This window comes from Paroedura picta, chromosome 4, assembly GCF_049243985.1.
Source record: "Paroedura picta isolate Pp20150507F chromosome 4, Ppicta_v3.0, whole genome shotgun sequence".
Taxonomy (NCBI): domain Eukaryota; kingdom Metazoa; phylum Chordata; class Lepidosauria; order Squamata; family Gekkonidae; genus Paroedura; species Paroedura picta.
The window spans coordinates 58,502,415-58,517,201 of record NC_135372.1 but is presented as its reverse complement, the minus strand read 5'-3'; the positions used below and the strand labels follow the sequence as shown (position 1 = coordinate 58,517,201).

At 41.4% G+C, this 14,787-nt stretch overlaps 1 protein-coding gene across 1 annotated transcript in view; it reads left to right on the top strand.

Annotated features, from left to right (window-relative positions):
- PLPPR5 (phospholipid phosphatase related 5) overlaps positions 1–14,787 on the top strand; it is a 95,894-nt gene that overhangs the window by 24,283 nt on the left and 56,824 nt on the right. Inside the window, exon 2 of the mRNA XM_077332987.1 lies at positions 13,398–13,530. Within this exon, the coding sequence (XP_077189102.1) occupies positions 13,398–13,530 (133 nt within the window). The remainder of the gene's footprint in view (positions 1–13,397; positions 13,531–14,787) is intronic.

The following is a 14,787-nucleotide window of genomic DNA, read 5'->3' as shown; positions in this document are numbered from 1 at the left end:
GGGGGAGTCCTGGAGGGAACTCTAAGCCTTCCCCCTACCCTGAAAATGCTCCCCGAGCCTTGGAGAGGCCGCGGCAGGCCTTTTCAGGGCAGGAGGGTAGAGGTGGTGGAAGGGCTGCCTGGGAGGTTGGAGGAAAGGGGATGCTAGTGCCTGTTGCATTTACAGATGCAATAGGCTTTTAATCTAGTAATGTAGTAATATTACACTGCACTTTATAGATGGAAGCACAGATACCATGTTTCTTTTTCTTATGGACAAGCCCAACACTTGTTTCAAAACAATTATGGTAGCTTCCTAGGATTATGCAGCAGCAGTAGTAGAGTTGATATTGAGTTACCTCAGAAATTTTACTCCTGATTTCCCTTCTACGTTGAATCAAATATTTTGTTAATTTGGAATATAAAAACATCTTGAGAACCATTGTCGAGTTAAAGGGGCTCCCAATACTTCCCTTAGGTTCTTGGCTGAACAAACAACCAAGATATTATACCATCAAAGGGTGGGCCAGAATTCTTCAGCAAAAAACACATGATTAGGGCAGCTCAGTCAGACCGGGGTGGGTGGGTGGGTGGGGAACAGAGGGATAATCTTGCCTCTGAAGGAGGGAAATGAATGGAGCCCTCATAGCAGCATACCCAGTTTCATCCATGCAGTGAAACTGTTCTCTATTCTACTTTTTCTCATTGGGAGAAAGACCCTCTAGTTTATGAGAAAGCTGAGTGGTGCATTTGGTATCAGTTTAAACAAGCAAGGAGCAATGAGAACAAGGAAAATACAGCAAAAGTGGTCTCAAGGGAAGGATCAGCACAATGAGCTAGAAATTGCTACTGATCGTTATTATGTTATTGCTTTTCCAGTCAAAGTGCTCACCTCACAAACCAACTTCAGTTTATGGAACATTGTGATTCTAGTTTCCAGACTCATGAAGGGATGCTGTTTATGCTAATAATTTTTCTGTAGTGCAGTAGGTGTTAGCATGTGAAGTCAATGGTTGCCAAGAAGATAAACCTTTCTCAGTTTAGGAAAAAAATTACTAAAGGGAGGAGAATATTGTATAAGTTTATAAGATAATGTTTGGCATGGAGAAAATGCATAGAGATTATTTTTCTCCCTCTTCCCCCTTCCTAGGATGGGGGAAGGGGGCAAGTTGATGAACACACAATTTATAATGATCTTTTAAAATTTGCTGCAATAAACTACATTGATGACTACTAGCTATGAAAGTTTTAGAAGAAGATTAAACAACTCTATGAAAGAAAAGTGTGTTGTTAGCAGGAGACTTTTCCATCAAGTTGTCTCTGTTCAGTGGCAATGAACATCTGAAAATCACTTACTAGGGAGAAATAACAGGAATTCTTTTGCCTTGGAAATCTGCTTCTAGGCTCTCTAGTGACATTGGGTTGGCCACTATGGGAAGTAAGAGGGTGGACTAAACCATCTATTAGCTCATTCCAGCAGGGCTATTCTTATATTCTTTCTTGGTTGGTCCATCTCTCAATAATTCCTGATGTCATTCTGCAACACCAGTACCTTGTCTTGACTATCCAATTGGGGATCAACCGTGGAACCATAAATATGTCTTTCCATCAAATACCTCCCCTGGAGAATTTACAGCATGGCACATTGTATCTTTCATTTTTTATTATCCACTTGCAAGTATAAGCCATAATTCTTCTAGCAGAAAGCTGACCGGAACTGGGGAGACCCTATTCAGGATGCCTCATACCTTAAGTTTCAAGTCTAATAGCACCTTAAAAACAAGATTTTGGGGTTATAAACTTTCTACAGTCAAACCTCCCTTTGGAATCTGACAAAGATCTTGATGCTGACATGAAACTTGCTTAGCACAGTAATTCTCTCTCAGACCAATCTATTTTATAGGGATGTTGTGAGAATAAAATGAGGATGGAAGAACTATATGTACCACTTGGGATGCTTGGACAATTGGTGGGATAAAAATGTACTAGATCTGCAATCTTTATTATTATTATTATTATTATTATTATTATTATTATTATTATTATTATTATTATTATTATTATTATTATTATTATTATATTTATTTCCTGCCACTCCCTTGCGGCTCGTGGCGGGTAATAGCATCCCAGAATCCCCATTAAAACCCCATTAAAACAATAATAACGATACCAATATTACTGGCATGGCAAAGAACGGCAGCTCAACTTCCCCCCCTCCCACTACTAGCGGGTGGAGAGGAGGTCCACCTGGTGAATATGGGTGCCATGGCATCCACTGCGACCTTTCCTGGTGCCCACCAATTGTTTTTAGAAAGTGGGTGAGGCAAGATGGAGCTTTTGCCCAGCACAAAAATCATCACTTTGTGACAGAAGGCAAACTGTATGTGATTTAAGAGGTGAGCTGTGTGAATGTATTTTAAAAAAATACTATGTTTATTTCAAAAGTGAAGCTGTATAAGGAAAATTATTTTAAAACAATATGTTAATTTTAAAAGGCACCATGTGAAATAGGGTTTTTGTTGAAGATTTGCTATTAATGCATAACTTTACTTCCCGACATTTTATGGTATCTGTTCCCTTTGTCAGTATTCAAAAGGTGCCTGCAGGCTCAGAAAGAGTGGGGACCGTGTGCTAGATAGATAAAAGGAACCAATTCCTTCACAGGTTCCCTCTTAATTGAAGTAAGGGGTTCACAAAATCATATTGTACTGGGTTCTCTCTAACCAAAATGATTAGAAACAGATTCTCCATCTGGTTTAGGGATGAACATGAAATTTGTCTCAAATTTTGTCCTCTTCATGGTTTGTGAATGAACGTTCTTGACAGATTTACAGTCAGCATTCAAAGCAGGTCTAGATGCAACAGCTTCTGAAAAGCATCAATTTCTAAAATTCCAATTTTGTTAATACCTTGATTCAACCCGTATTGTGAGGATAGCTAAGTTACTGTTAGAAGTTTCTAGATAACATTTTTTCAATATGAATCAAGTAGTGAACAAATAATTTAGAGATGTAGTTGATTTAAAAGCTAGTACTCTGTATATTATCTCTATATGTATATTCCACTGTTTTACTACTGACTCTAGTAATTATGACAATAAAGGTGATCTGATCTACAGTCATGAACTTCTACTAACTTGTGAAGCAATTTGTGGTGGTTCATAGATAGAGTAGAAAGAAGGGGTTCAAAGGGACTTCTTTCTGTTTCCCAGAAAAGCTGCAAAAACAGCTGACTGGCAGGGAGTATCTCTTTTTAAAGCGCCTGCACAAAAAAGCAAAACAAATGAGTAGTGGGGAGAAACAGCAGAGGAGCTGGAAACTTCTCCCCACTGCTCAGCTGTTTTTCAGGGTTTCTTGTGCAGGCCTTTTAAAGGTTAATGGGACAATAGAAGACAGCCCCAAACAGCTGAACATTGGGAAGCAGGCTGCTTCCTGCTGCTCAGCTATTTTTCAGGCTTTCTGCAAATCCTGGATAAACGAACTGTGTGGTTTACAGGGCCATAAATCATGAACCTTTTGGTCTGGGGCTCCCCCTCAGCGTGGCACTGTGCAGCTGCTGCTGGCAGCGCCCCCCAGCGAGCAGTGGGAATTCAGGGGCGCCGGCTGGAAAGCAAGGGGAGCAGGGGCTCAGGTGGCGGCAGCAACGTCCCTTGACAAAAGACTACCCCCCCTCCCGGGCCTCAGTAAAATTGTCAAGCATTGACCGGTCCCCGTTGATAAAAAGGTTGGGGACCACTGAAGTACAGTATTCCAGTTGTCTGGTTGTCCTGGGAGATTTCAGCTCTCCTTACTGCCTAGGTAAGTGAAAATTCAGACAAAAATTCTAGATAGAAAATCCCATTTACTTTGTGATATGTGAATGGTGCAGATAAGGTGACTGTTCTTAAGGACCCTGTTCATGTGTGTTTAACAATAATATCACTTTCATAAATTAAGCTAGTGACATTATGTATGGCCTAAAGATGTGAAAAGGTTCATCTATTCAATTTCTGTATGTAAGGGCTAAGTAATATGGCTGATGAGATCTCAGTGGCATTTTTGTCCTAGAGACAAAATTACTTCTATAATTATTGAATTTTTCTAAACCCCAGTATATACTTGTTTATACTGCATATTTCTCTGAAACATCTGGCTTCTCCCAAGCTTGAAGCCCCTCCCCCCACACTCAGTGGCCCAGTTCAGAATTAGATAATGATACAGCATGCATGTATTTCCCTTAATTTGCCTCCATGGGAAAATGAACATGAGTTTGGACATAATCACATTCACTGTCCTCCCAATCCTAATTCCAAATCATTGGCTGCTGCCTACAAATTGCAGGGAATGAGTCATTTCTCTATGCATGTTTTAAAATCAAATTTGTTTTGATCATTACCTTTATCCATATTGGATTATCCCCCCACCCAGTTTATTTGCTTAACAACCATGTGATTAAGAGTGGGCAGTGAGCTCAAGGGCACCTAGAGAACATCATGGCTGAGTGGGAATTTGAGCCCAGGTCTTCCCAGTCTCAATCTGGTACCAAGAAGATGATTTGAGAAGTCATAGGGCAGTAGCAGCTATGAACCACAAATAATGTATAGTTAGGCCTTAAGGAAGTTGTTAAGTGATAACTCTTCTTCTCATGTTCTGTGCTAATATAAGATTACTAGTAATCAAGCCCGCTGCAGGGGAATGCAGCGGGCGCTAGGACCTTACAGTGGTCTTCGGCGTGCTGGTCTGCGGCTCCTTCAGCGGCGGCGGCGAGCTTCTGGCAGGCTGGTCCGAGGGTCCACTTCTCGGCGCTCTCGCGGCCAGGCATGGCAGCGGCCGGGGCTTCGCTCCTCCTCCGGCGCCTCCTGCTGCTCCTGCCGGCCGCCTGCGCGTCCCCTTCCGCCGCCGCTTGTCCGCCGCCGCCGCTCCTGCCCCTGCTGGCCAGCGGGCCCGGCCCCTCGGCGGCGGCAGCGGCGGGGAGAGCCGCGCGGCGGCAGGCGGCGGCGGCGGAGGTCCGGGCTTCTGGCAGGCTGGTCCGAGGGTCCCTCGTCGTCATTGGCGAGCTTCTTTCGGCGTGGGCGGGCTGACGCGGCGAGAGGCGCTTCGCGCCTCTCGCCGCGTCAGCCCGCCAGGCTGGGAACCCCCGGCAGCTGTGCTTCGCGCGACTGCCGGGGGCTCCCCCGGGTGGCGGCCTGACGCGGCGAGAGGCGCTTCGCGCCTCTCACCGCGTCAGCCCGCCAGGCAGGGAACCCCCGGCAGCTGCGCTTCGTGTGACTGCCGGGGGCTCCCTGGGTCGGCGGCCTGACGCGGCGAGAGGCGCTTTGCGCCTCTCGCCGCGTCAGGTCAGGAGGAACTGCGAGCCGCGCTGCGCGCGGCTCGCAGTTGCTGGAGCTGGGAATCGGAGGGACAAATCGGCAGGCGCTTCGCGCCTGCCAATTGGTCCCTCCAATTGTCTGTCATGAGGAAGGGTCCAATCCAGGCTGGTCCGAGGGTCCCTTGTCGTCGTTGGCGAGCTTCTTTCGGCGTGGGCGGGCTGACGCGGCGAGAGGCGCTTCGCGCCTCTCGCCGCGTCAGCCCGCCAGGCTGGGAACCCCCGGCAGCTGTGCTTCGCGCGACTGCCGGGGGCTCCCCCGGGTGGCGGCCTGACGCGGCGAGAGGCGCTTCGCGCCTCTCGCCGCGTCAGGTCAGGAGGAAGGGTCCAATCCGGACCCTTACCAACAATTGTCTGTCATGAGGAAGGGTCCAATCCAGACCCTTCCTCATCACGGACTAATCCCACCTCCAGACCCCTTACCGAATTATATAGTCCGTGGCGCCCGTGGCGCCACGGGCGGTTTAAAGATGGTCTCTGGAATACTTGATGCAGAGTAACGAGACTCGCTTAGATTCTATCAGCTTTTCTTAGAGTGAGACTATTAAAAATGGACTATTGAAAAAGCACATATAAGAACCATTAATACTTCTCGAATCAGTCTTTTACAATATAAACAGAGATCCAAAAGTCTACTTAAATCCATCATTTACCAACATTTGTACTTATTAGCTCACGTTCCAGACTGTTAGGATAAACCACTCATAGCTTGGAGGACATAATATAGGAGAATTTACCATGACACAAGGAACACACAAAGAGAGGGGGTTACCAAGGGGTAACCATCAATGTGGGAACTCTATTACATGTAAATGGATGTTGGAAATCAGTGATTATAAAAACACTGATAATTTTTGTGTAAAGATTAATGAGTTCATAACATGTACATCAAAAACCATAGTATATGCTATAGTGTGCCTGTGTAAACTTTTGTATATGGAAAATAGGAAAAGACCCCTGTAGACGTGAGTCCTTGAGCATCAAATCTGCATCAAGAATGGCATTAAGGAGGCACCATTTACCATTAAGGAGGCACCATTTACATCAATGTTCCCACATTGATGGTTACCCCTTGGTAACCCCCTCTCTTTGTGTGTTCCTTGTGTCATGGTAAATACACTGGTTGGAACATAATCATAAAAAGGATGAACTGGTATTTTTTTGTTTGGAACAAATTAAGCATTGTCTTTTCCAAGCAATGGATTTACAACAGCATCTGGTACAACATGAATGTTTTCTAATTTTGTCTATGAATACAATTAGCCCTTGGGACTTGAACATGTCCTGGGATCTCCCTTGTTACTTGTGACTTTTGCCAATTTGGGTTAATTACTTACATCTGCTCATTAGTGACCATTGCATTTGGAGGATTTCAGTAAACACTGTTTTTTGAGAGCCTTCATTAGAGTGGTAATGTGGCTCTCTGGGAAATTATGAGCTTGTGGCCAAGGAGATATGATAAGGTGAGTTTCTTTAGGATAAAAATCTTTTTTTTGCCCAGGTGATATGATTTAATAATTATATAGTTCTGGTGATAGATATGTTTGTTGTAGGTTTTGATTACCTACAACAAACATAGAGCCAGTTTGGTGTAGTGGTTAGGAGTGCGGACTTCTAATCTGGCATGCCAGGTTCGATTCTGCACTCCCCCACATGCAACCAGCTGGGTGACCTTGGGCTCGCCATGGCACTGATAAAACTGTTCTGACTAGGCACTGATATCAGGGCTCTCTCAGCCTCACCCACCCCACAGGGTGCCTGTTGTGGGGAGAGGAACGGGAAGGCAACTGTAAGCTGCTTTGAGCCTCCTTCGGGTAGGGAAAAGCGGCATATAAGAACCAACTCTCCTTCTTCTACCACAGGACATACTGTAATATACTACTTAGGTTGGAAAGGTATGGTATTCTTGTTGTGGATTTATTTATATATACTTTTGTAACATTAGTGAGTATTATGATAATAGTTGTATTGTCATTATTACACAGGAGCTCCATTGAAAAAGGAGACTGTACAAAAACATGGTATAAAACCTAGGCACCTGTTTTGGTGAAAACCTATTGGTGCATAATCAATGTGATTGAGATGCACAATATACAGTTGATTAGATTTTGAAAATAATTTTTGGACACTTTATTAAATTTCATTTTATTGAATAACCATATTCAGTCCTATTTTCGGCTTGCATTTTCTTGGGATCATGGGACTGGCATGGACAAAAGTTAAGTGCAGTGGGACCTGAAGTTCAGGCTGGGGATTAGGTAAGACTGAATGAGAGAGTCCATTAAAAAAAATACATTTTAAGATACCTTGATTGTAAGCAAGAAGATTCTCATGGAGATAAATGAAAAATTACCCAGCAGAATGTCAAAGTCAATAGAACACTTTCTTTCAGTAGTGAGAGAGCAGTAGGTAGAACAGATTGCTTATCGAGGTGGTGAACTTCCTATCACTTGCCACCTTCAAACAGAAATAAATTGACTTTCTAAAAATGAGCTTCTTACATTCAAATAAAGCAGTGCAGCTATCTGGAGCTGTGTATGCTGAGTAAGTACTGTCTGTTCAGCTACCACATGGAATTATTGCAAGTGAAGTCATTTGTGGTGGGAGAAGTCATAGGGCAGTAGCAGCGAAGCGCCTCTGATGCGTCAGGCTGCCGACCAAGGGAGCCCCCGGCAGCCGCGCTTCGCACGGTACTTTTAGGTACAGCGGGCTTGATTACTAGTATTGGAATATGTCAGATGCTGCTGTAGTGAACAGTGCCAAGCCATTGACAACTAGTATTGCAGAAAAAACTAGAAGTAAATGCAGAGTTAATATATTACTCCATAGTGTTAAGAATTTGCACACATCCATGCCAGAGAATAGTCTGGTTGTAAGGAAGAACATGCAGCATTTTGTGGGATTCATGGAGAGATGGAATTCTAGCATACAAATCAAAGGAGAAGCAAGGATGCAGAAATAATATAGTCACCTATCATTTCAACAGCAGGAAGTATTGAGTACTAACTAGACATGTGCCAAAAATGTTGGTACCATTTTGGAGTTAGCCAAAAATGATTCAGCCAAATGCAAAAAGTTTTAGGGCTTCAGTTGATTGGCATGCTGGCTGCTTCCTTTTAACTGCAGCTCGTGCACCAATCAGCTGGTACTGACAGGTTCCCCATGCACTCTGTTTAAATGCCTCACCAGTCAGGGAGGCATGTAGATGTGGCAGGTATGGTGCCTGTTATCATCAGCTGATCAGTGCACACTCTTCCCCCCCCCCCAGAAGCTGCCTAAGAGAGGGGGGTGTATTTGGATGGCCAAATCATGGCTGAATTGCAATTTGGCTGACATGATTTGGACCGGCTGAATGGGTGGCTCGGCTCAAATGAGCTGGAAAAAATGCCCAAATCAGCATTGATTCAGGTACTCATGGACTTATCCAAGCTGAATAATCTATGCCTAATACTAACTTTTGGCCTAGTACTCACCATTAACTCTGTCTGCTCTTATCCGTTTCTCTTTTTCGCATATTCTTTTCTATCCATCACTTAAGGCAACCCCCCACCCCACCCCACCCCAAAAAAGTAAGAAAATGGCAATGGCAATGGCACCAACCTAGCTGGGTGCAATCCAGTGTAGTTCAGGTAGTCATTAGTGATGAGTCACAACCTACTAATTGGAGAAAGAAAACCCTTGTTGTAGACCAATAATTTCAAACTATTTGGGATCCTTTAGGAACTAATTAATAGGAAATTCAGTAAGGACAAACTTCCCATCATTACCTTCCCCTTCATCACACAGGGAACACTTTCAGTTCATGTGGTATATTTATGAGGCCAATGGGCCAGACATGCTCTGTGTGAGCCCTTTGTAGATATTCTGTTAATGTGAATTGGGAGCATACCAACCACATGCACCTGGAGTAAGGTTGCCAGCTCCAGGTTAGAAAATGCATGAAGATTATGGAAGGTGCGGTTTGGGGTGGGGAGGGACTTCAATGAGGTAAAATGCCAGAATCCAAAGTGGCCATTTTCTTCAGATAAACCTATTTCTGTCACTTGAAGAACAGTTGTAACTGTGGCAAACCTAATCTGGCGTGTATACTCTCCACAATGTATCCAATCTGTCTCATAGCCAATTCACATGCTGTGGGTGATTGATGTGCTCCTGATTTGTAGAATCATTTACAGATTTTGTATTTTGTGGTATGTTGGACCTTTAATTACCTGAATTGGCATTCATGTGAAGGAAGGTCCCGTATCGAGCCAAGGCATCCCCTTTCTAGTATGGAGCACACATGTTTATTTGGGTTTTTTAAATATATATATTTGGGATCCAAATTATTTGAATGACAGAAAAGAAATCAAATTATTTTAATGTAAGGTGCCATTAAATGCAATGGTAAAACTACCCCAAACCTTTCTCTAATAAACTGTCTGCTTTATGGGGAAACAAAACTGAAAGGGAAAAACAAGACATAAGAACATGATTTTGGAGAGAAGGGGTGTTAGCATCAAATCAAGAGTAATAAAAAGAGTTAGCAAGAGTAATAAAAATACAAAATCTCTGAGTACGAGCAAGTTTGAAAATAATTTTTTGTGTGCATTGTGGAAGGCAGTTTTCCCCTATTGCATTGAAACCACCAAAATGTTTATTTGGGGAGGGTTGGAAGTCAGAACTCTGGCTGTATATTTGTCATTATTGAGGAAGGGCCGGAACCTTCCTGCTGAGATGTTGAAATATGGGAGAGATTTCTGGAATCATACCATTGTGTATGTTTTTGGAGATCTGGGTGGTTAGTAGAGCTCAAATTATTAGGGAGGAGGCCTCAATGCCCTTGGCAGAAATAGCCTTTGAATGAATCCCTCTTGGGGTGGGTTTTTGCTTGATTGATAGGAGACATTTTTGACATGAACTTTTGACTTGAAGGACCTTAATCTACAAGGAAGAGGTCATGAAGATGAAAATGACTGCTGCTGGTTCTGTAGAATATGAAAGTTTTCTAAGAGAAGTAAGAGCTTTGAATGAAGGTTAGTAGGTAGCTAATTCGGTCAAATTATATTCTTTTCAGGGGGCACCTTGGGCAAGATTGTAAATTGAGGTGATGAGAGTCCAGCTCAATATTGTTCTAAAATCTTCTATAGTATTTCAGAATAAGTCCAAGCAGGTTGTAATGACAGACCATTCAGTACTTATCTTAATGATCTTTTCTCCTCACAAAATAAATCCTCGCAGAGCAGGCTCACTGAGAGGGGGGAACAGTGAGACAAATTCTGAGTGTCCAAGTCAGTTTGAAGGCCCATGAAGCTGGAATCATGATGCATTCAGCAGCTAACAAAATCAACCATTTTAAAGATGTGGAGAAAATCAGTCACTCTGCTGTTTTTCCTGTATTCCTTAAGGAGGAAGACTCTGGGCTTTCTTGAATGACTGCAAGTTGTAGTTAATAGTGTTGGAAATGTGTGATCTATTACAATCCTTAGGAATATATGGGGTGGGACTTTATGGCTGACATCCAACTACTGGTTATTTTTGTATGTGCATGAGTGTTTGGGGCTGATTTATGCTAGCTAAATTTATGCTAGCTTTCCTATCAATTCACTCATAAACTTTACTGTTAAGACTGGAAGTATGTCATTTGAAAGTAATTTTAAAACTATCTTATTGCAAGGTGCACTGTATAAATCATAGGTTAAGAAAAATCTGTTATTTAATAATCTCTCTCTTAATGTTTCTTACCTAATAAATGCTTAATATTATGCAACCTCAAGCCAAGTGATTTGTTTTGCTATAATATTTGGTTTGAATCAAGGTTCTATCTCTATGTGCCTAAATGCTTTAGGCAGTTCTCTCACCTGAAAGGTTTGGAGTCCTGATGCAAAGGAAGCCCAGCTACCAGCAGCCAATCATGCTTCAGCTGGTCATAAAAATGAGTAACCCTGACCTCAGTTTAAAGATGAAAACCTATTCTTAAAACAACCATTGGCAGTCATGGTTGTCTTTAGCAGCCAACATGCAAAACACAAGAGAGGATGTATCTGTTTTGTGCTGCATATAAACAAAATTTTGTTTTTGAAAGTTGATAGGAAGAGGACAGGTCGACCTATGAAATATATTATGCAGTCAGAAACATTCAGACCTTCATATAATGGGTCATACGTTGAAGTATTTTTAATGAGAAAATCATAGAAGTAGATATACCAAGCACTTGTTATTTTTTTCATCATTATTACCTGTTTGGCCCTGAGAGGTACCCTTTGCATGTTCTTCCAGCTGTCTAGGAACTGCTTAACTGTGAATGGCTCTTGTTCATTTAGGAGGCTATTTAAAAGATCTAATACTGGAACTACATTTGATCAAATTGCTATTTTGGAAGGAAGAAGATATTCATATGAAAGAACTATGTTGGTGGTTGGGTCATTGACAGTTCAGTCCAGTATAGAGTTATTTCAGTGTACATTTATGGAAATCAATGAAGTAACTGGCAGAATTCACTGTTAAACACTATCCCTGCCATATATGCCGTTTTAAGGTCTTATTGGTTCTATATCATATGAATATAACTGGGGTATCATGGGAAGGGATCAATGACTAAATTCTGAAAGACCAGTCTAATATTTTACAGATAAAAAGAGGAGTTAAAGCAGAGATATTCAGAAGTTAACCCTTCACTTGAAAAGCAGAATGCAATACAATTTGCTTGTAGAAAATATACTGCACTGAACTATATTTTTTCTTTTATCTAAAAGTCATTTCCTTTATATATCTACAGACTGAATTAGATTTTTTAAAGGTTTCACATTTTATATCAGTTGTGGTATTATATGTATAACAACATATCGGTAGTGTATCTTTGTCCAGTAGCATCTCCAGATCACAACACGTTTTTAGGGGTGTAAACTGTAGAAAGTCAAAGCTCCCTTGGTCAGATACAAGACCAATGGTTATCTTTCGATGCAGCTATCTGACCAAGGGATCTTGACTTTCAAAAGCTCATACTCCAAAAATCCTGTTGGTATTTAAAAATCTTGTTGAATCTACCTTTTCTACTGTAGACGCATGACTAGCCTCTCAAGCTGTATTGGCATATTAAATTTTAATCTTGTTCTTTTTGGCTCAGCTGATTGTGACCTGTAAAAATCTTATATTGCTACTTTTAACCAAAGGTTTCAGATTGCTTCCCAGAAAACTAAAAGGGATTTTTCGTAGTTTGTCCGAATTACAAATTTGCAAATGAGAAACAGTAAAAGATTGTCTCAAGATCACTCACCAAGTGTGCAGCATCAGAGATGCAAACTGAACTATGGTCCTCAGTTGTGTCCTCATAGGCCAGAGCTCTCATCCTCTGAGGCTCATTAAAGCCTCATGAATGTATATGATAAGCGTATGTTTTAAAGTTTTATTCCCATTTTGCTGTGGAGAAATTTTGGATCTTTAACATTCAGGGAAGGAGTGACCTTGGTTGAGACTCTCCCAGTTAGCACTTGTCAGCTCTTGCTGTATGTGTCTGTCTATGCAGTTGTTCCAGTTGGCTAAGACTTGCATGCCTGTATAAATTCTTGTTGGTATTAACGGTGCTACTGGACTCTGATTTTATTATGCCTGTTCACTAACTTTCTTCTTGAGTATTCTGTGGAAAGAAACCCATGAGTACTCTCCAAGGGGATGCATGCAATTATGGGTGTGCACCTTATAACACTGGTGTATTCTTTACAATGTTTATATCTTTCTCAAGGAGATGAATGCTTCAAGGATACAGCTTGCAGTAGAATTATCACTAGTGTTTTTTGAACAAGATGAACAAAACTACCAGTTTTGCCAAATCAGAGTTAGTTTGTAAAATTGATTGGTGTTTGATGAAGTTCAGCACAAATCTTGAGGTGCATTTCATATTTTAACTTTTTATTGTTGTATCAAAGGATAATGATTTCCAGGGAGTTACAGGCCTCAGGCTCATCCCTGAGTTGTAATTCAGTGGAATTTATTAGAATTCTAATATGGGTAGTTACTGCTTGTGTAGTATGGTGATGAGTAGTAATCAGCTGTCTGTTAAAATTTGATGTTCCTTTTTTCCTTTACTTTCCCATCAAGATAATTGTTGGAGAAACTGCTGTGTTTTGCCTACAAATGGCCACACGGGATTTTGAAAGCCAAGAAAAAACAATCTTAACTGGAGACTGTTGCTATATAAATCCACTGGTGCGCAGGACTGTCAGATTCCTTGGTAAGAATGTTTGGCATTACTTTTAATTTTTCATTGGTTATATGGCGTACAAATGAAGACAAGATAAAACCTCTCTTATTAAAATCTTGGTTATCCAAATTATATGCCATTATGCATTCTATAACATTGTTAGATGACATGACCTGCACTCTTGCTTGTCCATAATTGTGGGGGTTTTTTTACACAATTATCAAGTACTTTAAGAATTTGTATTATTTGTATTGAATTAAATCCAGTCAGCATTTTAGTGAAGAGGGATGACCTTGCCCAATTCTGCTCCTCACAGCAGCCATCCTCTGTGACTATGACTTTTCAAATAAGCAGGTCTCATGATTTATAGTGTAGTCTTTTAGTGGTCAAAAGGGCCTCTCCTTCCTCTTGCACCAGCAGAAAGCTGATGTGAGCTATTTCATTGTCATTTCTGAGAGGATTGCATCACTGCTGCTTATCTTTGCCTCGTCTCAGTTGAGGGGAAAAAAGCAATGACTGTTAAAAGATTCTGATGAAAAAGGCATCTTCTCACTCTTTCTGGAATTGGTCCTTGCAGGATTTAACCACCTCATGAGGGAGAATGTTCCAATGCTGAACATACCGCACCATCAGAAAGCTCTTCTTCAAATTTAGATGAAACCACCTTTGCTGTAATCCAGTCATCCAAGATGACTGAAAAGATATCTGCGCCATGCTCCACATGGCATCTCTTTAGGTATCAGAAGGTGACAATCATATAATCTCCCAAATTTCTGTTCTCCACTGTAGAGATTCCCAGCTACTGGGTGTTCTTTTCATTCATCTTGAGAATCACAAAAATATTTAGCTATAATGCATTGTAAATTTGAGATATTCAAAAAAAGAAGGAAAAAATTGGCATTAATCAAAATTATTTTTGCAGTGTAGATTTGAGACATGTCAGAAAGCATTTATTTGCTCTTGTAAAGAGTTTTCAAAGTATCTTAAAGCAGATGTGATGCTTCTCACATTCAACTGAAGCTTGATATTCCTAGCTGGAATTCTAAGGCTCTTGATAATGCCCCTCCCTGCTCATCTTGGAAGAATTTACCATATGATAGCGCATCTGCTTTTTCATTTCAGTAATCAGATGAATGCATCTCTTCTTGATGAACAATGAATACCCAAGTCCTAATGTATGCAGTTTTCATGATAAACTATTTGGAATAAATAGTTCCTGAGTTCTGTTAATATTTTGTTGACTGTGCAATTGGAGAAGTTTATTCAGAGGCAATGATGATAGTGTGC